This window comes from Carassius carassius, chromosome 28, assembly GCF_963082965.1.
Source record: "Carassius carassius chromosome 28, fCarCar2.1, whole genome shotgun sequence".
In the NCBI taxonomy this organism is placed as follows: domain Eukaryota; kingdom Metazoa; phylum Chordata; class Actinopteri; order Cypriniformes; family Cyprinidae; genus Carassius; species Carassius carassius.
In genome coordinates, this window is record NC_081782.1 from 16,933,592 (window position 1) to 16,959,354 (window position 25,763).

The following is a 25,763-nucleotide window of genomic DNA, read 5'->3' on the forward strand; positions in this document are numbered from 1 at the left end:
TAGACAAGCTGATGTCAGCATGATTCAATTTTACAAGCTGAGATGTGTTACAGTTTAGAACATACAAAAGAAAAATCAGAGGCTTAAAAAAGAAAAATCATGATCATAATTATTAATATTATTAATATAATTATATATTAATACCTACAAGGCTGTTATTTCTTTATTTTTTGTTCAAGTCAGCAACATCAATTCTTGTTTTAAAAATGTGAAAAGTCTGTCTCGCACACAGGTAGTGTTTGAACAGAATTGGCTGTCCTACACTACACAACTTCTTCCTGGAAATCCTTCACACATGGAATGAACAGAAAAGAAGTACACAGGATCAGGAGACCGGCGAGGCTGTGTTGAGCCTCTTTTCCTCGCTCTTGTACTCCAAAAAACAAAAAGATATGTACTGCACTCGCCCTATTCACTCCAGCAAACAGGATTTAATCACAGACCTCCTAACCCTTAAAATGATTAGTGTTACCAACCCAAAAATATACAATACAGTACATCACGTTTTACTTCACTTTGACTGCAAAAATATGGGAGATTGAAAAAGAATGATTTTAGGAAGTCTACATTAAATATATAGATATATTTTTCCCCTGTGGATCCCACACAAAGGAGGAACGCTGAACTGAACTTCATTTTTTTTCCTGCAGTCTTTTACGCAATACCATTAATCCAGTTCCCTTCCCTGACAATAAAACAAACTCAGTCTTGAAGATGCCCTTATCGCACCTTCACAAGACCAGAGGGCAAGGGAGGGGGTTAAAAGAGCTTAATCATTCTTCTTCTCCCCATCTGGTTTATCTGTGATGGCAGCGGTTGGCTGGGCTGGGCTGTCCTTGCTCTGCTGCACTCCGCTGGTCCCAAACTCATTCACACGGTTGGGATCCACTCTGTAAATCCAGCGCTGGTACAGATAGACGAAGAAGACCACATCTGTGGAGAAATGGTGGTACGTTCAGTTAAAACTAGATATTACTAACATGACACTACGCTGAAGCAATCATACTAAGAGATTCAAAGTTGAAGCACGTACCATCTCTGAGACAACCTATTCTGTACATCATTGGCATCTTGATGACGAAGGCAAACAAGTCATCTATAAAGGTATTCAAGGCCTTGTAGGTGAGCATCCTCCAGGGAAGATGGGCCACTGACTTCATCTTGTAGTTGATGAAGAGCTGCGGTGTCATGGTGATGAACCCTTTAGGAAACACAAAGCATTTATAATATAATTCAAAACATGGCAAATTGATGGATCTTTTTTTTCACAGTTGGACATGTCATAAGAACTAATGAAAAGTAATAAGGATGTGTGAAACAATTTAAAATCAGTGGGAGCTCTGAACAACTATTCTGTCTTGAGGACTCACTCAGGGGGTCTTGAGATGCTTTTTTTATTTTTTTAAAGACCTAGACCACTTTTAATGTCACATGCCAACGGAAACCTGCAACGCTCCTGGTGGGAAGCTAAAATGTAACCCTGGACCACAAACCCAGTCTTAAGTGTCAATTTTATGAAATCATCATATAAATAAAGGTATACATATAAATAAGCTTTCCATAGATGTATGGTTTGTTAGGATCAGACAATATTTGGCCGAGATACATCTATTTGAAAATCTGGAATCTGAGGGTGCAAAAATGAATCCAGATGAATTCTAAGCAATACATATTACTAATCAAAAATTAAGTTTTGATTATTTACGGTAGGAAATTTACAAAATATCTTCATGGAACATGATCTTTACTTAATATCCTAATGGTTTTTGGCATAAAAGAAAAATCTATTAATTTTGATCTATACAATGTTTTTTTTGGCTATTGCTTAAAATATACCCCAGCGACTTCAGACTGGTTTTGTGGTCCAGGGTCACGAATGTTTGTTGCTTTAACGGCTGTGTTCACATAAATTTACATGCACAAAATTTATTCTAAAAAGTTTTTTTTTTACCAATCCAAATGGTCTAAAAGTATGCTAGTTATAGCATTAGTTAACCATTGCAAAGGATCTATAAATCATTTGAATGAGTGGCAGACAGTGATTTGACAAGATATTTTTGAATGACAGACCTTTTGTAATTTTTTTTAAAGCTGAAATATCCGATTTCAACACCAATAGCATCACCAAACAGAATTTTGCACTAAAGTTCCTATAGCTCCTATAAAAGTAATGCATGGCATTAGTGACGCCAAAGTCATGGGGTTGATTCCCAGGAAAAAGCTGTGGGTTCTATGAAGATAAACGTTATACTCGGTAAGTAAAGAAACCTTAGGGGGGAAAAAAGTTGGTTTTCCGCTGCATTTATGTCTTGTTTTTGACCTTTTCAATCGGTAAAATAATCAGGGGTTCAACCGTAAGTTTACAAAGATACAAGATTGTTGTAGTTTTTATTTTATTTCCGCACAAAAAGTAATCTAGTAGCTTCATAAACTTACTTATGTTTCTTGTGTGACACGTTGGTAATAAGACACCTTTTATATGCCATCAGTTGTTAACGACATCTGGTGAAAATTTCATGTCAACAGCAACTTTAGAAATATATTTACTAAGAAAAATGGTGACGTGTTCAAAACTCATTTTACCCGCTGTAAACAAAAACAACGTTTTCTTGTTAATTTAACTTTAAAATCCATTAAAAATGAAGGTGTGTCAACACGCATTCACAGCCCTCAGGTTATTGGCTGGATTTCACACATGAGCGTATCCTTATGGACAGCTCTCTCTCTTTATTCGGTTTACAGAACTGTAGAAAATCCTTTCGGCCTTGAAGGTGAAAAAGTGAAATTCCCCTTTGTGATTTTTTCCTTAAGCATCTTGTCACTGATTTTTATTTGTCACAGACTCTGAGCATTATTATGCTTATCACAATGAAGCCATTGCACACATGAAGTGAGGTTACACTTACCGAAAGTTAACAAGAACCCATAAAGCATACTGAGCACCCAAGAGTACCAGCCTTTGTGTTCCACATATAGTAAGCTATAAACTGCATAGCACCCAAAGAGAGGGTACAACAGCCAGGACAGATACTTAAAAGCCATCTAGGGAAAAAACAAAACAGGCATTTCTCATAAAGTTTGAATAAATTTGATCAATCACCTTTAAACTGCAGCTAAAAAGTTTCTTACGTCATCATAGATTTTTGTTGAAGAGTCCACATATGTGGACTTGTCTTTGAATATCAATCGTGGGAAAATTCCAGCAATCCTGTTTTCTCTGTCCAGCTAGAAAACGAAAACAAGAATCAACAACGAGATCCAAGAACTCAAACCTAGCCATAAAACTAAAGTCATCCAAAGCCTGGCGGTGGCATCATCTCACCCTGACATCCATGACTTTGGTAATCTTCCAGAAGTCAATGAGCAGGCCGATGAATACGCTGACCTGGACGACAAAATTGGTCTCATTGTCCAGGATATAGAGCAGCACTACCAGAGACTGGAACACCCCGAATATGATGGAGCGCACAGACAGCCCCTCCAGAGACTGACGGCTGTTCCAGAACTGGATATCTGCAGAGAAAGTGAAATGAGAGACGCCACGCAGCTCAGACAGCAGAACCCACAAGTCTTGATCAATTACCACACACACACATCAGTATTTATTAGGGATGCTCCGATACCACTTAGAACTCGGACGATACGATACTTTTATTTTTGGTACTTAACAATACAGAAAACCGATACTGGTATTTTCATTGCATTTGTAATTTTTTTTTAAATACTTGGTACAAAACTAAAAGAATATGTTAGTTGGTTACCTGCATTTATCAAAGAGATATATCCTTCCGTTATTTTTTTAACTTTATGCCAATTAAAATGTATTTTACAAGTTTTAGTTACATTCACTTAATTTTTTGATCTATGGTACATGGTCTTTAATTTAATAGCATTAGAGCTGCTCCACTACTCCACTACTTATATTTCAGAAATATAAGTATAGTTTTTTCATCTGAAACGTGCTGCGATTTATATTCCAAAGCGACTCGCATCATACAAAAACACTCATGAAACAAGCAAAACAAGTGCAACGCATATATTTGTATTGGTGCAGAATGATAGGGACAAGTACTAGAGCCCGACCGATATATCGGCCGGCTGATATTATCGGCTGATATAAGCTAATTGCATTTAAATCGGCATCGGCATTTATAACGGCCGATGAAACATGAGAAACAGAGTCTCATGCTTCACTCATGTTATGAGTGTTGCATAGTGTGCCCACCAGAGGGAGCTCTGCAGCTCCAGAGTTAACAACAGCGCCAGAAGTCCACTACAGAAGAAAGCGATCAACTGTTTTAACGGTGAGTCTGTCGTTCGTCATGTGAAATGATTGTAGATTTAGTTCATACCCTGTATATAAAAACTGTGTGGTAGTTCTAGCTAACGGTCCTATCATTATCACTTCTAAATATTCTGTAACATCACTTACAGCCGCTAATGCATTGCTATATTAGATTAGCCACAAAGCTAATACCATGTTTATCAGTGGAAGAGCGCGAACGTTAATAGGAGGCAAAACTATAACGTTAGCGTTTAACTTATTCTTATTCTATTGCGGTGTGTTTCCCACATAATGACCGCGTAATTGGGCCTTTCACACAGTACGCGGTATGCACGGCGCTTGCCGCTGGGCTCAGCGTTGCCCTTCAGATACAACGCGATTTGCGCTGCGCTGTGGTGTAGGGGGGGGTTTCAAAAACGTTTAGCGGGAGCTCTTTCATAGTCTGTTCCTCCTCCTTTCGGTCAGCAGCAAACATGTATCTGTCCCGTTGTAAGAAGCGAGCGATAGCACTAGTCCTGCTGATGAGAATTAAGAGAGAAGCAAGGAAGAAGAGGCTACCCTCAGGTCCAGAGAACAATTTGGTGAATTCAGGCTGGTTACGTTACTCTAACGCTAATAGCTTCCTTTTTAGCAGGCCCCTTAAATGCTTGCTATTAACTTGTTTGAAGGTGGTTCTTCTCAAAATTGACAGCGGTGTGTTCATGACACTAACGTTAACCATTCAACTTCGAATTGATTCCGTAATCTTCCGGTAATAGTAGGCAAGACGATGTTTTGATTCAGACTGCACAAAGAGAAGAGGAGAAGATCGTGGCCTAATGGTTAGAGAGTCGGACTCCCAATCGAAAGGTTGTGAGTTCGAGTCCCGGGCCGGCAGGAATTGTGGGTGGGGGGAGTGCATGTACAGTTCTCTCTCCACCTTCAATAACATGACTTAGGTACCATACTTGGCTGAATGTCACTTCACTCACTTTTTTAAGATATACGGGTCTGTTGTGAATGTGTCTGTGAGAGCAAATATAGTGTAGTTACAGAACTACAGTAGGTGCGTCAGAAATGATTAAACCAGAGGGGACATGTAAATAAATGTGAGCTGAAAAAGCGCTTTTTTTTTTTTTTTTTTACATATTGTTTCAAAGCAGCTTTACAGACATAACAGGAAAATGTTGAAATAATATTGTTAAATATAAGTAGGTAATACCTATTGCTTGACAAATAAAAAAATATATATATATTTCTCATTTTTGCCTATGTAGGAGATATGTGGGACTACTTCTGCAAATACTTTAACTTTAGTATTATAATTTATTTACAGTAAACACACAGACTGTTAAAACCAGCTTCAACTGGAAGAAAGTAAAAGTGTTAAATGTTTAAAACCAGACTGTTTTTTGATCATTAAAAAATATATACTTTTGATGTGCAATTGTTTAGTCATTGAGACTGTAATCTAAGGCTTTTTTTTTAACATAGTCCATTCTGGAAAATGGTTTATACAGCCCACATACATAGAACAGGCAGATATTTTGCTATTGAATGTTGTGTAAATGCAGTTTATAGGAAATGGGTCTAATATCCAGATTATTTTTAAAATCAAAATATCGGCTTATAAATCGGCTATTATCGAGTTAATATCGGCATCGGCCCCCAAAAATCCATATCGGTCAGGCTCTAACAAGTACAGTATAGCCTAGTGCATTTACACTGAATTATAGTTTCACTTTCGCCATAAAGTCATGTATGCATAAAGTTGAAAATAAATGTTTATAGTAAATACCCCTATAAATGTTGTTTTATATTTACAATTTAGTTTTAATCCAAATGATGCATGTGCTAAGTGAGCAAACATCAACGATCACACAACAAAAGTTGCTAATCAGATCGAGCACAACAGCTAAACAGGCGTTAATACTGAATGTTTAACATTATATTAATTGCATACATACATTTCGTAGACATCCTCAATCTCTAATAATAATTGCATTCTGCAGTCTGTTGTTGGTGTTTCTTTGTCTGAATATGGCACTTACCACATGCTGTGTGGTATTGGCGTTTGGTATCATTTTAACGAGTACGAGTACAGGAGCTCAGTACCAGAGCATCTCTAGTATTTATTTACCATTCTTGAAGGCCAAGAACTCAAAAATGCTGTGGACGATGGAAACAACGATGGTCAATCCCAGGAGGTAGGGGTTGGTCTCAAGTAGAGCCACCTGTTGAGATAAAAAGCTAGTTTTTGTTTTGTTTTGTTTTAACACAAGACAAGACATTTTAATGGTGTCTCTCAAAGTAGTTACATTGCTTGTAATCGTAAACATTACATCACTAATTATGGTAATCAATCATGATTTATCTGCTTGCTATGTTGTGACCGTTTCGTGTCTAAGGGTCTGCTCATTTCAAATGAAAATACTACCTGAGCATGTGATTATGAGCACTACTAAACACTTTTTTTTTCTTTTTACAACCAATACAGATTTTTCTACTAATATTTTAAGGGTTCCAATGACCAAAACAAACCACAACAGCTAAATCTATTTGACAATGAAAAGACAATATGCACTGTTTTATTAATCAGCAAAATATTCTAACAATAATTTTATCATTACCATTTTCGATTCTTTCCTAAATGGTCTAAATTACATAAAATACATTTTTATTTCTGATTATTTAAAATATTGCTTTGCTAAGTTAAGAATGAATGGCTATTTTTTTTTTAAAAGTTATTATGCAAACAATACTTAACATAAATAAGCTACAGTATAATCATGATGTAATGGCATTGTGTGGTACTAGTTTTTGAAACCCAATAAATTATGTAACTTATCTTGCCAAATTAAAATCCAGAATATTAATTAAAACCAATTATCTATATAGTGATATTTATCTTCTATATTTTACATTTAGAAGTACGAAAAACAAATATTAAAACCATATTCACGTTTTCCACACTGCAATTTCTATATACATACATCTATAAACATTTTTGACCCTCATTTGCTCTCAAACATTTTCATGGTAAAGAAATCCCATCACTCACTTAGATCTCTAAACCAATAAAATGATTTTCTTGAGTGCAGTACAAACCTTGACAGAGTCCTGGTCCTCATCTGACTGCTCGTAAGTGTCCTCTGCCAGGAAGTTCCAGGGGGAGCGGGCGTTCTGGGCGGCATATAACTGCCAGCGCCACAAGGAGAGGGGGCAGTAGGTGAGTCGGAGGGGCAGACTCTCCAGGGTATCGTTTATGGGGTAATAGTCCTTCTGCAGGTTCCAGTAGTCATTGAAATAAACAATGGGATAGTAGTCTCCACTCACTGCATCAAACTTTACATCTGAGAGAAACAGAAGTGCTCAGGTTAACCAGGGGTGATTCTAGATTCATCGAAGGCTTAATAAATTGTTTCAGAAATATGAGATGTTTAGCAGCAAAACAAAAAAACCTACGCTGGTCAAGAGGTGGGGGGACAGAGCCTTTCACCCAAGCTGTGTGATCGTCTACCATGTTGATAGTGATGTTGGGATGCCAATGGGATATGATCTCCACAGGCCCATGACTCTCAGCCCTCTGGGAATGTACAAACATAACAAAACTTTAGAAACTCCAAAACACACATGTCCTTGAGTAAAAAGGAAATCCCAGAATGCACAGGAATGAATGCCATGCGGAAGATGGCGGCCAATCTTTTCTACCACTTACCTTGATCATTTCTGGATCAGCTTCGGTTTCTCCCGTCAACAAGTTCTTGGTCTTGAGGAACTTCCTCCTCTTGTACTTGTTGAGCACTGTTGAAGAGGAAGCGTGTGAAAACGGGCTCTAGGCTTTAAAGGGGGTTCACCCATGCACTGATAATGTGTTATTTTAGGCCTGCTGACACAGACAAACGTCTATGCAGCAAAAACACGAGTGAGACAGAGGTGAATGAGAGAACAAGTAATACAACCAAAAACTGGACACACTCACTTCGAGTGGCATGGACCGTGGACAGCCTGCGGTACTGGCCCTTGCGTTTGGGGTCTGGGTGGAAGCCACTTTTGGTGAAGTAAACGTGGATGTATATTGAGCCGTTCTGCTTCACACCCTGTACGAACAAACAGAGGCAGAATTATCAGCAAATCGTGCCCAAAAAAAAAAAAAAACAAGTACACTAAAAAAATCAATGTTACTTCTTACAAAACCACGCATGTCTCATATCTATCCCATTCACATTTATAAAAAGCGTTTGAGTCCAACCTCAGAGAGGTCCAGTTCTTTGTAATGCTCATAGCAGCCATCTCCCGACTCCCCTGTGGTCCAATCTCCATAAACCAGATCTTGCTGGTACATGAACAGTGCTTCTGTATTGTTAAAATCTGTAAATATCTCATTCTCAGAGATATATACATATAAATCCTGTGAAGAGACAGGTAGCAGAATTATCAAGCAGCTACAAACCAGATCTTACAGAGAACTTGGTTATGTATGTGCATGTAGTTCTACATGTTAAAGGATTATACTTTTGATTATGAATACCATAAGGGTGTCCTTGGGGAAGAGGTTTCGGCTGGGCAGTCGTGGAGCTCCAGCGGGAGTGCTGGGATCTGGAGTTGAAGGACCTCTGCGGAACCAGCTACTTATAGCCCAGATGATAAAAATCCTGCGTGATTCACAAACACAAGAGCAGACTCATGTTAGACTTCGGTCCTATAATATTCAGAAAACATAATCCCAGAACTCATGATGCAATACACTTACACTATCACCTATGGTACGAGACAGATTAAAAGTTTGTTTCTTTAAATAGGAGTAAAGTGAATTCATAGAAATATTACTGGAGAAGGTAATTCCTGTAATTGTGACAATAAGCTTTATATATTGCATAAGTATGAAATGTTAAAGTTAACATAAAACCCCTAGACATCGATTAGAGCACCAGGAAAAGCTCAGGAGATGAGTTGCTTTCCTTTCACGGGATGACTGTTGAGCAATACAGATCCTTAGGGCTCAAACTGGGGTTGTTACAATATCAAAACTTCAGTGGGCAATTCCAGCAAAAGTTGACAATTCTCAAACCTATTTTGATACTACAGAAATCCTGGAGATGTCATTAATAAGTATGACCAAATCAACTATTCAAATGCACTGAAAAACAGCAAAACTAGCTCAAAAACTATACCAAATGATCTATAATAAGTTATCAATCACATCACTGTGTTTTACAATGGTCAAAAGATAAACCACATCTGTCAAATAAAGACCATGCAGGAGGTTCTTAAAGTACATATGGAGACAAGGAAAAAACTATTAGAGTTAAACAATCATTTAGGTGCACAACATTAAAGACTCACCTGAAGAGGACACCTTTAATCACCTGCCAGGCATTGGGCTGCTGTTGCTGTTGTTGTGGGTCCTGTGCAGTCGCACCTGTCTGAGCTACCTGACCTGAGGCAGCTGCCCCATTACTGCTCACCTGCACACAACATTAGTGATAAATTACTATATATTAAGATCTAGTATTCACAGTGATCTAAAGATGGAACAGATCAGTTTCAGAGCTCTGGTCCTTTTTTAACCACAGGTTGATTTCTTTTTGCTTTGGATTTAGATTTTCAATTATAATTAACTAAGCAGAAAACAGAAAGCCAAATATTACAGCTATAACTTTAGATGACTGCATTTATTTTTGAAAGCCAGTCTGACAGGTCTTGGAAGGATGCCAATTAAAAACCTGCACTGACCAAACAGGAAATAAAGTGCTCCCAAAAACACCGAAATTTCATTGCTTAATGTCATATTTGCAAAAACAGATCTCAAAACCCCCCAACTGCACTATACATTCAAATGGGTGATTTCTACAAAGAAAACAAATCATAATAATTTTCTCAGACAGACAGACATCAGTTCAGGTCTGAGAAGAGAGGCAGATGATAGAAGCCAGTCATTGTCTCAGTCTAACAAAAACAAAACCATGACCAGTTTCAACTACAATCTTGAAACAAAAATAATATGATTTACAAATGTATTTTCACAAGCTCATAAAGCGACTACTGGAGCTTTCATCTAGCTTTGCAACTGTTCTAGCTCATTCCTGTTCTTTTAATTGGTGATCAGCTAAAACCAATTTGCCTGAGAAAATGATTTAGATTTGACACACTACTGAACAGGGTAAATATTAAACAAATCTTTTTGAGCAAGGAGTTACTTCTGACTGGATATAGGTAAACTAAATGGAAACAGAAGCCGGAGATCTAATTTATAATGATTCTGGTTACAGTCCACATGTCTCAAGATTAGAGATAACCGCTCTGAGATAACAATAAGTCCAAAAAGGCCAATCACCAAGATCAGGGATTGGATCAAAACAAAGCCAAAAAAATAATAGAATACAGTAACATATCAACAAACTAATAAATTGTGGCAAGTATACAACATTTGAAATCGACCTTTGGATGCTATCAATGTCTATGTTTACACCCTTGCGTAGAGTACTATATTTCTAGAGTACATTCACTGTTCAAACCTCAAACAGTGAATGTGGGCAGCCAGTCATTTCCAGTCTTCATTCTGAATACGAGGTACCCCAGTGCTCTGTCCTGAGATCTCTATTGTATCCCAAATAAAAGTCCATTGTAGCTTTCTGATGACACGGTTGAAGTCACCCCAATCACAGATGATGGAAAGGCCTATCAGAAAATGTGGAGATTCTGAAGTGGTGTTGTCATGGTAATTTGTGTCAACAGAAGTCATTACAACCCCTCACTATTAACAGAGACCCCACCTAGAGATTGATTACGATCATTGAACCACACATTGGTGCAAAAACACATTTTAAATGTGGGGGTGGGGCTCACAAAATAACATACAAAGGACATCAGACCAGTTTTCTGTGTTTTCTATAAAGCTAACAATCTTGAGATTTCTAAAGAAATGCTGGGAGACCATTATCCGCTTGTTTACATTTGGCAGCCCACACAGTTTTGGAAAAAGGTTGGCAAACCTGAGTAATGTTTATGATTGATACCACCTATATGACCTTTATAACCTGTGTAATCAGTAACCACAGGGTTATTCATCCAAATAAGTCCAGTTTACCTTGCTATCGAAGTTACTTAATCCAATAGCAAGCTCTCACTCTTCAACTGCTATCCTGATGGTTTAGGTCTAACACCAGCAAAAAATAATTAACCAAAGTCTTCATGTTCACTAGAAATTAACAGCAGGAGTATGACTGCAATAAATCTCTTAATGAAAGCAGATCTCTAATAGCAGGACTGATCACCCCTGACTTAAACCAATTACTAAATTAGCTGACTGCACACAATATGCTATATAGCCTGATCATTACAAAACTTCTCACCACCACTACAGTTCTTCTGTCTACAAAAAGACACGCGCTATTTCGTCACTATAAGGTCTAACTGGCGGACTAATAGGATTGCACAATACTGCCATCTCTAAACTGCTCTGACATGTGAAGCTAACAGAAGAGCTAGGCAGCTACTGTAGTTAGCTAGCATGCTAACACTGATCAACTCAACATTACGTAGACCAACATCTGAACAGCAGTCTGTAATATAGTGTGTTTCTGTCTCTGTCTACATAGACAGCGTTTAAGGGCATCAAAGACGGGTTCAAACGTTTTAATGCCCAAACATGCGGTCAATGAAATCAGCAGAATGCTAGTTTTTGAAATATAGTCTGTGTGATAGATAGATTGGATAAGTTAAGCTTTGTGTCGTTTTGTAAAAATGAGATGTGCCGGTATAAATAAGCCAAACAATCGGACAGAGCCTCCGTGACTCAGGCAGCATTTCTGACCCTGAATTAAAGGGGTCGCCGATTCAGACCGGCAGTCTGGCTTTCTTCTTTAAAACTGACACGAAACAAGAATTTAGTTTCCTGAACGTGTGGACTATATTAAAGCTGTTCGTTGACACGTCCATTTCACGGCTACACTTTATCATTTCGGCTGTTCTTACCTCTCCGTTGCTAACGGACGACTGCTGCGCTGCTTGAGTCTCCTGCGCCGCCATCTTACCTGTCTCTATCGCACACTGTAATGCGCTGGTACTTGATCTGATAGATATCGCGAGATGTTCTGTATGAGAACTACTACATTTCGGTGACCGGTTCAAAAAAGTAATGAATTTTGTACTAATTATGTTTTTTTTAAATAGCTGAACTGAATTTTCATATGTCTCGGTTCATTTCGTTGATTCCATGATTAAGCTTTTATACACACAAATACACAAAGTAACGTGAAGGCTATTTGGGGACTTGACTTTAGTATTGATTTTTATTTTATATCATTATTTAATTTAGACTTGTTAAAAAATGGTTTTATTTTTATTTATTTTTTTAACAGCTTAGTGATTAAACTAAATCATTGACTTTGAAACATGAGCACATGACCGAATATGGACACGCATGCATGCAATATGGCTTTCTCCAATGTAATAAATATAGTAATATTCTTAAATAGTAGATTTGTAATACTTGATAAAGCCATACAATTAAGTAAATAACACTATTTAAAAATAGGTATTCTGTACCAATCCTTACTCCAAGGTTTCTTTATCTTTTCTTTTGTTTATTATCATTTCATTTTTAATCAAAATTGTTCATTAACTTACACAAAAAAGTTTTATACAATGTCAAAACACTATTTCCAGAGACACGAAATTAGATGAGATATAATCTCAAAATCGTTATTTTGACTGACTGAAGTTAACTTTTATACCTAACGGTTTCGACTAGTTTCGTTTTCGGGAAATGGAGAGAGATAGGATGGCTATATATTCGCTGCTGCGGCTGAGCTGTTTACACTCGTTCAACATCTCGTGCAGGAACAGGAGACAACTCAAATGTAAGATGGACAGAAATAACTGGTAAGAAACGTCCTTAATAGCAACACAGTAATGGAAATTTATGTTGCATTCTTTTAGGAATCAAAGAGGTTTATCAGTAAACGATGAGAATAATAAATATAGGCTATAATCAGTAAAACAACAGTTAATTTGCTTCTTGTCCTCCAAATATCCATGCTGACGGACTGTTATCAAATATATTCAGGTCTTGTTAGTTTAGGTCTCTAGACCAGGGGATAGGCAACGTCTGTCCCCCCGGAGTGCCGCTGTCCTCCAGAGTTTAGCTGTAACCACGAACAAGCTAATCAAAGTCTTCAGGATTACTAACGCTACAAACAGGTGAGGTTTTTTTCAGGGTTGGAGCTAAAGTCTGTAGGACATCAGCACTTCAGGAGTTGCCTACCCCTAAAACTGAGGTCTGTTGAGTTTAGGTTTCGTTTCGTCGCATCATCGCAGCTCCAGGAATCTGATACTGAGGCGCGTTCAAACCATATGGGAAGCCGAATTAGCATTAAATACACCCAGCATTAGACAGTGACCAGGAGGGGACGTCTTCGGTTAATTAGTTGAGATGTTAGGCTGATGATACATGGGGCAACCTGTTTTGAGCAATGTTGCTTGGGCACTTTCCTACTGAGAATGGGTAATAATAGGGCATTGTGCAGGTCGATCATTGTGTGACATTCATTAGAGCTATGGAGAGCAGAGCAGACGGCTCATTATGCTTTCGAATCGCTCTTTGGTGTCTTTTTTTTATCTGTGCACAACAATCCTTCAAGTCAAAGAAACGAACAAACACGTGCACATATGCATCGCTTTGATCGTTCTCTGAAGATCTCATCTTCTCACACGCAGTCCCACGATTGGTCAATTAAGTACAATACCTGCATGTTATTGTTCAAACTGCTTTGGATGTTTTAGGCAATATTAAAATCCTGGCCGGGACGTGTCTGGTATTAGCGGCTCATATGACCATCCTAGTAATAGATTTCTATTTAAATTTGTCGTGGGCCCTTTGTCTCACCTGGTTGCTTGTTGATGCCAACATTAACCAAAGTTGCCAAGCAATATTGCCTAAAAAGTTTCCCTGTGTATCATCAGCCTTAGTCAAGACTTGATTAAGATGCTGTATGACATCATTTTAATGTCAGTTTGTTGTTGACAGCAGTTTCTTCCAGTGGTAAAGTGCTGAAAATATTAAGTTAATAATAAAACTGAGAAAATAATTTATATGACAGGCTTAATTTGACGTGTTCAAAATCAGCATATGGTCACTGTCTAGTGGGCTTTGTTTTCAAGTGTGCAACTCATGGTATTTGCTGTTCTTCTGCTGGCAGCCGGTTATCAAACAACGTTGCATTGTTGCAGGCGCCCCCTTCTGAATTGGGGGTGAATTGCCTGTATTCGTTGTAAGGCCTCATGCACCGAACCGAGATGCCCGTACCGTGATGGTTCGATAATAATACATGTATCGTTCCACCCCTACTATTACCTGAATTAGAGAACATTACAATTGCATTTAGTAACAACTAATTTGGAGAGCACTCTTATATAAATTGTTAATAGGAACTGCATTGTGGAGCTCCACAATTCAATTGTTACTAAAAATGCAACAGCAGAGCTCTCTAAAGCAATTGTTACTGGTAGGAATTGAAGTATAGAGCTCGTAATTGTTACTATTAACAATTAAATCGAAGCGTTCCCAAATTTAATTGTTACTAGTAAATAAGTAAGTAAGCCTATATTAAAAGCTAATATGGCTTGCCATATGGAGCACTACTTAATAGAACACAATGCTGTTGTCTGGAGACTTTAGATCATCTGGACTGAAAATAATAAATATACTCAAGTAGCCTCAGTAGTCCTAACTGCAATTTATTTCTTCTCAGGATTTCAGCCTTTCTGATGCCGTGGCTTCTTATTTGTGTTGGTAAGTACAATGGCAATGATAGAAATATGCCAATTTATTAGCATTTTGTGCTTAATTTTAATGTCAAATAATGTGTATTTTATCAAACTTGTCTCTATAGGCTCCTCTCCCCTCTCAGTGGTTGTCCATACGTCATCAAGGGTCGGTCTGCCAGCTGTCCTGCCATGTTCTGTGGCATCACACCTGGAGTCTGATCACAAGCCTCATATTCAGTGGCAGACCATAAGTGATTCGGTGTTTGAGCGAATGGGACAGGAGCAGTTTCAGGGGGAGGCGTATAGAGACCGGGCAGACGTCCCACAGGAACTGCTTGTGAAGGGAAACTGCTCTCTGTTCTTACAGGATGTCAGATTCAGCGATGCAGGCATTTATGAGAGTTACTTGGTGGTAGGTGGATCGAGTATCAAGAAACGAATTTTCATTCATAGCGTCCACCTTGCAGTAATCGGTAAGGGCACTTTAACACTAGAACACATCTCACTTATAGCAGTTTTAAATAAATAATCTGTGTTTGGTACAATTTAAGCTCAATCGATATGTCTTGTGTTGTAATACAATGAAAAAATGGCATAAAAACAGTTTTCACTTCAGAAATTGACTTAACGCCAAAAATATTTAGTAAAATCTTTACAGCTGACACAACACACAATGCTTTAGCTTAAGAAATCATTTAAGTTCTTTTATAAAATTATAATCTTCACATTTGGTCCAGGAACTCATGTATAGCTTCTTTCAAAGAATGCAAAGAAGTTGGAATTATTATTATTATTATTTGTAGTAATCAACATTATGCCACAAATGCTGTTGATTTAGTTTAATTTATATTGCTTTAACATGCAGTATAAATCAGTGATTTAATTGTTTTTTTTTGTTTTTTTAAGTTTTGTTTTAATTTTAATTTTAGTCAAAGTTAATTTGAGTTTTAATAATGTTTTTTTAATGTTTATATTACTTTTCTTTCAGTTTATTAATTTTTAGCTATTTTATTACAATATGTTAAACTAAATGAGAATGAGAAATGTTGCCTTTGCAACTTGCTGATATAAAAAAAAAGTAAAATATTTTATTTCATGTAACGAAAATGCTTTTTTACTATTTTAGTTTTAGTTTACTAATAACTCTCTTTCAGTTAATGACTAACTATAATACATTCAACTATAATGAATCTAAATTGATGCTTTGTTCCTCATCCCATGGTAGATCACAAGGACATCAAATCTGTGCAGACTGGGGCAGAACTGATCCTGGATCTGCACACACATCAAGCTGAGCAAGTGATTTTTCAAAACAGTAATGAAACCGACTGGACAGTCTTGTGGGAAAAAGATGCAGTCATAAACAAGAAAGTTTATCTGGAAAAGAGAGACAAGAATTTGATTCTCAGTAATGTTGCGGCCCGCAGTGCCGGAACATACAAAGTTCTTGACTCAGAAGGTTTGGCTCTCAGCACAGTGAAGGTCACTGTTACAGGTAGGTCACTTTTGTTGAGTATAGTATTCTGTATTGTTATGTATGGTCAACAATCCAGCTTTTGTTTTGTTATAAGAACTCTAATTCAAAAATGTTGACATTACATAAAATATTAATTATCTCTATGTAGTGCTTTTGAGTCTGTTTTGTTGTAAAAGTTTGTCATGTCACCTTTAACGTGATTAATGTTTTTCTGCTGTAAGGTTTCTTCCATTTCAGTACATAAATGACTTCCATTCACCAAAGAAAGTTATATAAACATTAATTTTGAGTTTATTTTCAAGTTGAACATCTTATTTTGTCTTTGATGAAGGCAAAGAGCAAATTTTATTTTTTAAGTTGATTAAACCCAAAAAAGATGCCCTTTTCATTTAGGGGTTGAAAAATAACTTTTTTTTTTTCAGTAAAATCAGTGTAATGTGTTTTTGTTCAATACATTTTTTCTTTAAAATTCTGGGAGAATTTTATGGTACTAATTAATATTCATGCAATAGGCCTAATTATGATAATTTCCCAATTTTCCCCATTGGAAATAGTACAACTTAATTTTTCTAATCATTTTTTATTATTTTTCCATCAAAGCAGTGTTTCATGTTCAACTATTTAAAATGGAATTTTTGAAGGCATATAAGTGACATCTGGTTGGAGTAAAAAAGAGAAACATATGAAATACCATGGTGTGAGCGCTAGATTCCTATAGATCTACAGTATATAAAGAATTAGTGATTTTACACATTTGCAAACACTTGCTTTGTGTTGCAGTCACATATTGGTTATTTTTTGACCACGAAGGAACCAAATATGTCTTTTTTTGTTGTTGTTTAGTTGCCGTTGCTCCATTAATATATCTGAAACATGTCCATGTTTTTTTTCCAGAGTGGCCAGTTGTAAGACTTTGTTAATCTCATTCTTTTTCTCAATTGTAGAACCTGTGCTACCAAAAGAAACAGAAACTCTGCAAATAAAGTCTGCATTGGGTAAGCTGAAGACAAATCATGTAATCGTTACTTGACAAGCTAATGAAAACATATAAAAACCATATCTTGATTTTGAAGGGAGAAATGACTTACATACAGTCTTACAGTTTTTATATTTATTGTTATTTCTTCCCACTTTTTTCATTTCAGGTAAAGCTTCAATGATTATGCCAGCTTTAAGCCTCATTTCTCTTTTCCTCACGTTTCATCTAATGCTTCACATTAATTGAGATTGTTCTGATTTTAACTGTATTTCTCATTTAACTTTTGACTAAGCAATTTCAGGCTACACTGTGGGAAAACAGTTGTGAAAAGAGTGTTGTTTTATATACTGTATTTTATAAGTCTGTTCTCTGGCTTGGCATCTATGAAGGCTCACAAATGTGTGAATACCTGAAACCTGTGTGTGTGACTTTTGTAGGGGTTGTTTTATGTACATTGACTTATTAAAATAATGTTAAATTGTAGAGTTAATATATAATAAACAAATAGTAAAAGATCAAAAATGCATTTAGATTAGTAGAAATTTGATGCAAAAAAACGTATTATCAGCATTTACCTGTACTTTTGCTATCGCATCAAATGTGTAGCATGAGATTAGAGTAGATTCATTAAAATATTAAAATTCAGATGTTTATCATATCTTTGTACACAATAGATGACTTCAGCATTGTTATATTTAAGATGCTTGGTGCATGGACCTATTAATGATGTTTTAATCCCTTTTATCTAAAATATTGTAATTATCAGAAAAAAAAAAGACACTGCATTGTCTAAATGAAAGGTTTAATGGGGTCATCGGATGCCACATGCACTTTTACCAGCTGTTTGACATGTGTGCTGGCAGTGTGTGTACACAAACACCCTATAAATTATAAAAATTACGCTCTGACTTGTTTTTTTTTATCTCGTTAAATCCTTTCTCAAATTGAGCTGATCTCAGATGCTAAGATCCTAAGCGATTGAGGTGTTCTGTTGTTGGATGTAATAATGAACACGCAGAGGATAACTTTTGTTTTTGAAGGGAATGCACCTTGATCTACTAAATGGGTCTATCTTCGTGCAAATCATTTGTGATCCAGCTTCACCAACAGAAGATAGTATAAGGTTTTTTAATGACTCTATACAAATTGCCTTTCATAATAACGTGCTACTTAGCAAGTTTCACAATGAATGTGGCTAAAGTTTACAGTCTCTCAGAGAGTGGCTTGGAAGAGGGGGCGGAGTCAGCAGAGCTCATTAACATTTAAAGAAACAGGCAACAAAACAGCTTGCTGTAAACAGAGCTGTTTTTGACAGGGTAAAAGGGTGTTGTTTAACCTCCCGCGCTCTCATGAAGCCCATATGGAAGCTCCTATACGTGACTTAAACTGAAACCTCAAATGACCGCTAGAGATTGGCATAATTAAGGGTGCGGCCACTTGATTGACAGGTGGATTGCCGCTGCGGTCACCGCCGTCGAGCTAGGTGGGTGTGGTTTCGGAACCCAGCTCCCACCTTTTGCCCATTTTCACTTATATCCAGGAGTCAGGCAGGGTGACACACTGCCAAGATGGCGACGGCTGGCCCCGCCCATTTTTGGCTTCAAAAACGCTCTTTGGAAATCTATGGATGACGTCACAAACACTACGTCTATGTGACCCTAACTGTGCGTTCACACCGCCGGCGTCGAGAGTGTCAAAAATCGCTCTTGCCGCTCTGCTCACGACGCTGCAGAAAGATTAGTGAGCGCTCAGACGCTCTGACGTAGATCGAATGAATATTTTGTATTTAAAGCGGCCGCAAAGCAAACCAGCTTGTTGATCTCGTGCAGACTAACCACAAGGAGGGTAACGTTATAAGTTAACCTCATTAAATATTGTTGTGGAGGAAGTATTAAGATCCTTTACCTAATAATGTATAAACCACTGTAAAAATACTCTGATGGAAAATGAACAATCTCAGACACCTTGGTCCACGTATCACTTTTAATTTATTTTTTATGTCCCTGTACGCAAACAGGGACACATCATAGATTATTGCAAACGCGAAACAGCAATAATCAACCTGTCCGATTGGTTGCTGCCCAACCGCGTCATAGCTTATTACCATAAAGATTTCCATCCTCAAAACAAGAATACAATTTTAAATGTATTATTTTATTAGAAATGTACAAAAACAATAAAAGACAGCAAATTAAACTGTGTAAAAAGCACTGTTTATATCTTAAAGATTAGGCATATGCAGGTTTACAAGAGTAAAGTTTGTAAAACTGTATATTATTAGTAATAATTGTTATCAGAGAAAGTATCACTGCTTTCAAAGTAGAGAAGTTTTTTACTGGCAGGAATGTGTGACTTTACGTGTATTTGTGAGATAGAAACAAATGGTTAATAATGGTCTTCATTCAGTGACTCAAAGGGTCCGTGGTTTGTCACATTCAGGGCTGTCTGCAGCCCCACGTTCCGTGTGTGGGTAAAATGGACCTACCAGCCAATTGAGAGGTGTATTATTGAGCAGGTAGTCCATGACGTTATCCATGGAATCTCTTATTTTGTTCAGCTGGGATCGACTGGTGGTGAGGACGCTGCTGGACAGATCTCCTATAGCGGATGCCTTACTGAAGCTGCTGTAGATCTCCATGGCGGAGTGGCTGACGGAGACGGCCTGGACCTGGATGTGCTGAGGGAGCCCTTTGAAGCTGGACACCAAGACCAGACATGTGCTCTGAAGCTGCTGGCTGAGATTGTGGGCAATGGTCAATGTGCGCGATTCAATTTGCTGATTGAAAAAGATTTGCAAAAGAGAGTTTAATAAGTAATTTTCCATCATTTTTTATTCTTATTTTTATTTTGCAGCAAAAAACTAATAAAAAAAAAAAAATCTGGTTAAAATTCCTGAATTTGTAATATCATAGCATACATTGCAAAAAAAAAAAAAATGTTGCAGAAATCATGCACCCCTAATTTCCAGTCACATGATGTCTCAGATACCTCAGCTTCGTTGTCTGTGACCATCTCGGTCTCTTCTTGACTCTTCCAGCCCATCAGTGTACTCAGTTTTTCATTTAGCTTCTGGTTAGACACATCAAAATTATTGCGGGTATATTCAATCTAATAAAAAACAAAACAAAAAAACATGTATTTTGACATTTATATATTTATTTATATATTTTTGACAGTATTTTGACATTTATAGATCGCTGAATGAATCTCAGATCAACTTACTAGATCCATGATGTGGTTTAGCTGAGATATGGATTCTTGGCTGCGTTGTATGGCATTACGAACTTTATCCATGGCCCTCTGGTAAGCCCTGTTCCGGACTTTGCTGGAGAGAGACCCCAGCCGTACGGAGTAACTGAGCAGATCGCTGTTATATTCCAGTCCCCCAGAATTCTTCACTTCACTTTCTGAGAGAGATTAAGCAGAGAAGCAGAACAAAGAAGCAACTGTTAGATTTGAGAGTTTTATAAATATAATAGTAAGGTTCTTGAGACATAAATCAATTTTAGATGGCTAGTCAAGGACCTCTTTGAGATGTGCCTAAGTCTAATGTTCCACTTATGAATAGAATTAATATTTCTTTTCCAGGAAAATGTAATAATTCCAAGCACTATTTGACGATTTTAACAGAGTATACAGTATGAATATTCTTTCAATGTAATTTAAAAAGCCATTCCTCATAGGAAACATATCACAAGAATATCACAAGACATGCAGTTCTCACAGTGCTTACGTAAGAGTCTCTCTCTCTCTCTCTCTCTATATATATATATACATAGATATTAATGTGTTTAATGAATTTTTTTTCTCATTTGAGGAGCCATTTCCCTCAGATATATGGCATAATAGGAAAGAAAATCGGTCACAACTTTAAACTTACAGCTTTAAGTCACAATCTAAATATCATTAAAATTTCCTGGTGCCAGTAAACCCGGTCCATCATGTATCGTCACCTCTTTCCTCCTCTGTTTCAGGTAAGTACTGCTCCAGGAGCGTCTCAGATGTGCTCAGTGCTGTGTCCACACTGCTGCTCATCAGTTTGACCACACTGCTCTCCATCACTGTTTGGACTCCACCGCTCACCACCGTCTTGGTCTTCTCCATACCGTCCTGCACTGCTCCACGTGTCCTGTCCGTCACTTCATTGAGGGTGGAAGAGACAGACTCCTTGGCACCGTTCATGGTACAACTGACGGCTTCCTTGGCTCCTGTCACTGCCTCTTTAGCACTGGCGACAATCTGCGAGAGAACACCATTAGAGCAGTGCTTGGATAGTAGTACTGGCAGTATACTTACATACATAATGTAAACAACTTTTATTTTGGATACGATTCATCGCGATTAATCATTTGACAGCACTATTGGAGAGTTGTGACCTTGTCTACCAACTCATGAATTGAAAAACCCTTTTTAATGAGAATCCCATAGGAAAAGAAAAAAAAAACTGCTGTTGTGACGTTATCCTGATCAACATCACACTGTTAATTCACTGAGCCTTGTTTCTCCAAAGTTTTTTTTCACTCATTTCTGTCACCTGATAGAGTTTGTGTTTCTTGCCTATTGTCTTGATTAGTTAGGGTCATAAAGACACTTAATATTCAGTAATATCATGGATTTGACAGCACTGACTCTTTCAGATGAAAACACAACTTGAACTGAATTGAGCTGAACAATGACACTGTTGTCTTCTGTAGAGCTGCTTTTAAAGCTGAATCGAATTTGTTCATTATTTATGTATATTGAGACATCAACACTGTTTCTGAGCTAAATCAACATTGAATGTACTCAAGCTGAATAACAACACTATGGTCTTCTGTTGAGCTGCTAATTGCTGAATTGAACTTGTTTCATGATAAGTTAACTTTACACAGTTATTGAACTTAACTGAACTGACTGGAGCAGAATAATGACACTATTGTCTTGCTACAGCTGTTTTATAGCAGACTCACTTGACAGCCACTCACTTGAGATCTCAGCAAAAGCCAACGAAAAAGATCCATTCGATTCCTGATAAACAAAATCAAGTCCCACTTGGACATACATAACAGTGGGGAAGAAAAGATGATTGCAACTTCCGTTTCATGCCGACTTTAACATCTAGACAAATATTATGTAATACCTGATCAGATGGCTTGTGTAGGATCGGCAGAGTCTTCTCTATCTGATCCAGTCCTTTGCATGCCAAGTCATTTGCCATAGAGACTACAGAGAGACAGAAACTTTTGGTAAATACATATTTACACTAAAATCAGCCCTTATCTTAACCTGCAAACAACATTCAGCTTACTCTGAGGCTCTAGCTTGCCAATGATGGGTAAAGCACTGTGAAAAGCGACTGAGGTTATGGATTTTACACCACTCTCAGCCACCTCACACACAGACTTCAAGTACGGATGGTTGTTTTTGGTGTTGCAGTACACATTTGACACCAAATCATAGGTGGATATAACCAAGGGAAGGTGAACTATGCGTTCAACCACGTTCTAGAAAGGAACAGAAAGGAATGAACAAATTACTTGACATCCAAACCAACAAACACACACACACACACACACACACACACACACATGTGTGTGTAACACTTATTAATTCTATACACACCTACACACACACGTGTGTGTGTGGGTGTGTGTGTATAAAATTAATTAGTGTTACAATTCCAATGAGATAAGTTGTGTAAATGAGGATTAAAATGGCACACCTGGTTATTCACAATGTCCATTGAAGCCATGTCACTATAGTTAGCAGAAAATCTGCAAAAGATCAGTCAAAATGTCATAGAAAATAGACATTCCTTTCTTTCTTCTACTATAAGCTTTAATAAAGATACACTGAAAAAAAAGCATTCATTGAATTTACTAAAAAAAAACTAAGGTAGCCTAAGTGGTTGCAATCAATTTAGCTATATTTAAATAAACAAATTTAGTTGAATAACTTTTACATTTTTTAAAAAATTTTTTTATATAGGCTAGCTAAAATAAATTGTTCGCAACCACTTACCTTAAAAAAAAAACATTTTTTTTTCAGTGTAGTAGCCTATCTAATCCAGTGGTTTAAATATCAGCATAAGTATAAATAAAAAGATCTGTACCTGTTGTGCTGTCTGAGGTTGCAAACCAAACTCCCGACCTGACTCTCAGCTGCTGTATGAGGATTGAGCGACTGTTCCGGCTTTTATAGAAACCATCTCTCGTGATAGACTGGCGGTGACGTCATGACGACTGATGTAGTCCAAAGGTCGGGGACTCACTGTATGACATAAACAGTGTTTACAAAGATCGTTTAGACACAATTTTCTGGTACTTCTGTAAAGTTGAAAGCATTCAAAGTTGCGCCAGTGTAGCGTGTGACTTGTGTAGATGTGGGTTTAGTTAACTAGCATCTGACACATTAATGCAGCGACTTCCCGTTTTACTGACTTAATAACTGAGTAATGTAGGTGAAAGTTCACACATAGTCCGAGTCAGTTCAGGTGAAGTAGGGCAAAGGATCGCTTGGGCTCCACTTATCAGGAGTTCATCGTCACAAAGGTCATTCTGAAAGTGTCATCACCTGTCTGACATCATCATCATCAGAGCGGACGTGTCTCTTCAACATCTCACTGTCATGAAACACATGAATTATGGGCTAATAAGAACAGGTAGAAACAAACCTAATATAAATGACCCCATACAGGAAACTTGAATGTCTTAAATTAGTTATTGGGTCGTTACTTAACTTAAAAATACATTTTACTTTACATTTATTTACATTAAACAACACTAATACAATTCATTTTCATCGTTTGGATAAAAAAACGTTGGCCTATTTATTAAAACCACGTCTGTTCCAGTATATCATCTGTCAGACAATCAATCTCAAACATGTTATATAAGTTAATATCTAGCTATATTTAGATAGGCTGTGTTTATAATTCAGCTAACTTTTCGTCTTAATTATCTTAATTTTCAATTCTCTTTCTTACTGGTTGCCAGATCGTTATGAGTATTGGACATCTCCAAAAGAGACGATTTTCCGTTCAATGTGTAACACTTTTTTAGTTGAGTCAAAAACACGGTTCCGTGTGATTCATGAACGAACCGTTCAGAAAGGTTTTCTGAATCGATTCATTAAAAAGAATCGACTCCAAAGAATGATTCGCACAACGTAACATTGCAGCGGTGATTTTCGGTTTCTATAACAAACACACTTACATAAAGCTGTGGTATATATCATATTGAAATTTATTTGTACCACGAGTTAACTATTAAAGATTACAACAGGATTATTGTTCAATAAAATATACATATATATATTTTTAAATCCTGAATTCTATATATTTTGATAAGATTTAAGAGCTTATGTACTGTGATCAAGAAGGCCTATATTGTTTTGTACACATAAGCGAAAAGTTCGTACCTGGAATTGACTGTTAAACTTTATAAATGCTGTAAATACAAATATCAAGATATTTTAATAGGCTTATCATTCAACTGTTGCAGCGTTGTTCAACCACTAGATGTCAGGCTAAATTAAAAGAAATGACAACTTTTCTTTAGAAGCTTACGCTTTCAGGTAGACTGCGGTTTGTTGCCACAATTTTTATTCTTTGAAGAATTATCTCTGGTGGAACAAATAGGTGCAGATGAAAGCTTAGGTGCTTTAAAAACAGACTACAATATAATTCCTGCATTTTTTATTAATGTCACCAAGCAATCAGATTTTGTGTGTGCGTTTGGTGTGTGTGTGTGTGTATATATATATATATATATATATATATATATATATATATATATATATATATATATATATAGGATAAATAGATTTTTTAAAAGATAGATTTTTTAGATCCTTTACAGGTTTTATTTTGGTAACAGCATCCAGTAAACCAGTAATTAACCCTGTGCCAACCAACCCCATATCTCAAAATCATAGTGATTTGTTAGAGTAAAACATTACAAGAAATACTGAAACGTATGGAATTAGACTTTATTCATCCATATCATGCCACCAAATTATATTATTTATACAGGATGGTAAATTTAGGGGGCGGGGGGGGGGGGGGGGTCTATTTAGAACAGAGTAAACATTATATGCTGTTATAGTTGGAAAAATAGCACTGACTGACTGAAAGAATGGAACGTTGTTTTAGGGATGTTTATTGTGATGTTTTTATCATCTGTTTGGACTCTCATTCTGATGGCACCCATTTATTGCAGATGATCCATTGGTGAGCAAGTGACTTAATTCTAAATTACTCCAAATCTGTTCTGATGAAAAAAAAAACTCATACA

General features: G+C 37.0%; 3 protein-coding genes across 6 annotated transcripts; 1 reads left to right on the forward strand and 2 right to left on the reverse strand.

Annotated features, from left to right (window-relative positions):
* Window positions 1-130: 130 nt before the first annotated feature.
* Window positions 131-12,394, reverse strand: clptm1 (CLPTM1 regulator of GABA type A receptor forward trafficking). Its single transcript, XM_059514657.1, has 14 exons — window positions 12,242-12,394; window positions 9,611-9,732; window positions 8,796-8,919; window positions 8,517-8,675; window positions 8,247-8,364; window positions 7,983-8,068; window positions 7,730-7,850; window positions 7,373-7,617; window positions 6,405-6,498; window positions 3,323-3,513; window positions 3,130-3,225; window positions 2,907-3,042; window positions 1,034-1,201; window positions 131-933 (listed from the first exon to the last, which is right to left on the reverse strand). Exons 1-14 carry the CDS (start codon window positions 12,293-12,295, stop codon window positions 770-772), a joined length of 1,878 nt encoding a protein of 625 aa, XP_059370640.1. The 5' UTR covers window positions 12,296-12,394; the 3' UTR covers window positions 131-769.
* A 612-nt stretch (window positions 12,395-13,006) lies between these two features.
* Window positions 13,007-18,012, forward strand: lgals17 (galectin 17). 3 transcript variants are annotated; one of them, XM_059514659.1, is made up of 7 exons: window positions 13,029-13,150; window positions 13,335-13,468; window positions 15,019-15,059; window positions 15,160-15,507; window positions 16,260-16,529; window positions 17,456-17,506; window positions 17,657-18,012. In XM_059514659.1, the coding sequence occupies exons 3-7, from the start codon at window positions 15,035-15,037 to the stop codon at window positions 17,734-17,736; spliced, it is 774 nt and encodes a 257-aa protein (XP_059370642.1). In that variant the 5' UTR covers window positions 13,029-13,150; window positions 13,335-13,468; window positions 15,019-15,034; the 3' UTR covers window positions 17,737-18,012. The 3 variants fall into 3 exon arrangements, with proteins under 3 accessions (XP_059370641.1, XP_059370642.1, XP_059370643.1); XM_059514660.1 differs by having other exon boundaries at window positions 13,118-13,150; window positions 13,350-13,468; XM_059514658.1 differs by lacking the exon at window positions 13,335-13,468 and having other exon boundaries at window positions 13,007-13,150.
* Window positions 18,013-19,623: 1,611 nt separating this feature from the next.
* plin2 (perilipin 2) lies at window positions 19,624-23,724 on the reverse strand. Of its 2 annotated transcripts, XM_059514661.1 has the most exons (8): window positions 23,582-23,724; window positions 23,192-23,243; window positions 22,778-22,973; window positions 22,610-22,692; window positions 21,444-21,729; window positions 20,713-20,897; window positions 20,479-20,598; window positions 19,624-20,266 (listed from the first exon to the last, which is right to left on the reverse strand). In XM_059514661.1, the coding sequence occupies exons 2-8, from the start codon at window positions 23,219-23,221 to the stop codon at window positions 19,901-19,903; spliced, it is 1,266 nt and encodes a 421-aa protein (XP_059370644.1). In that variant the 5' UTR covers window positions 23,222-23,243; window positions 23,582-23,724; the 3' UTR covers window positions 19,624-19,900. The 2 variants fall into 2 exon arrangements, with proteins under 2 accessions (XP_059370644.1, XP_059370645.1); XM_059514662.1 differs by lacking the exon at window positions 22,778-22,973 and having other exon boundaries at window positions 23,582-23,632.
* Between the last annotated feature and the right edge of the window lie 2,039 nt (window positions 23,725-25,763).

Excerpts from the sequence above, each read along its gene's own strand:
- plin2 (XM_059514661.1), bottom strand. The coding sequence starts at position 23,221 with ATGGCTTCAATGGACATTGTGAATAACCAG. Across the intron at positions 22,693-22,777 it reads TGGCAAGCTAGAGCCTCAGA|TCTCTATGGCAAATGACTTG; the intron begins GTAAGCTGAATG and ends GTCTCTCTGTAG. Across the intron at positions 20,267-20,478 it reads TCACAGACAACGAAGCTGAG|CAAATTGAATCGCGCACATT; the intron begins GTATCTGAGACA and ends TTTTTCAATCAG.
- clptm1 (XM_059514657.1), bottom strand. The coding sequence starts at position 12,295 with ATGGCGGCGCAGGAGACTCAAGCAGCGCAGCAGTCGTCCGTTAGCAAC. Across the intron at positions 8,676-8,795 it reads TCCCCAAGGACACCCTTATG|GATTTATATGTATATATCTC; the intron begins GTATTCATAATC and ends GTCTCTTCACAG. Across the intron at positions 7,618-7,729 it reads CCCCCCACCTCTTGACCAGC|ATGTAAAGTTTGATGCAGTG; the intron begins GTAGGTTTTTTT and ends TGTTTCTCTCAG.
- lgals17 (XM_059514658.1), top strand. The coding sequence starts at position 13,035 with ATGGAGAGAGATAGGATGGCTATATATTCGCTGCTGCGGCTGAGCTGT. Across the intron at positions 13,151-15,018 it reads AAGATGGACAGAAATAACTG|GATTTCAGCCTTTCTGATGC; the intron begins GTAAGAAACGTC and ends ATTTCTTCTCAG. Across the intron at positions 16,530-17,455 it reads AGTGAAGGTCACTGTTACAG|AACCTGTGCTACCAAAAGAA; the intron begins GTAGGTCACTTT and ends TCTCAATTGTAG.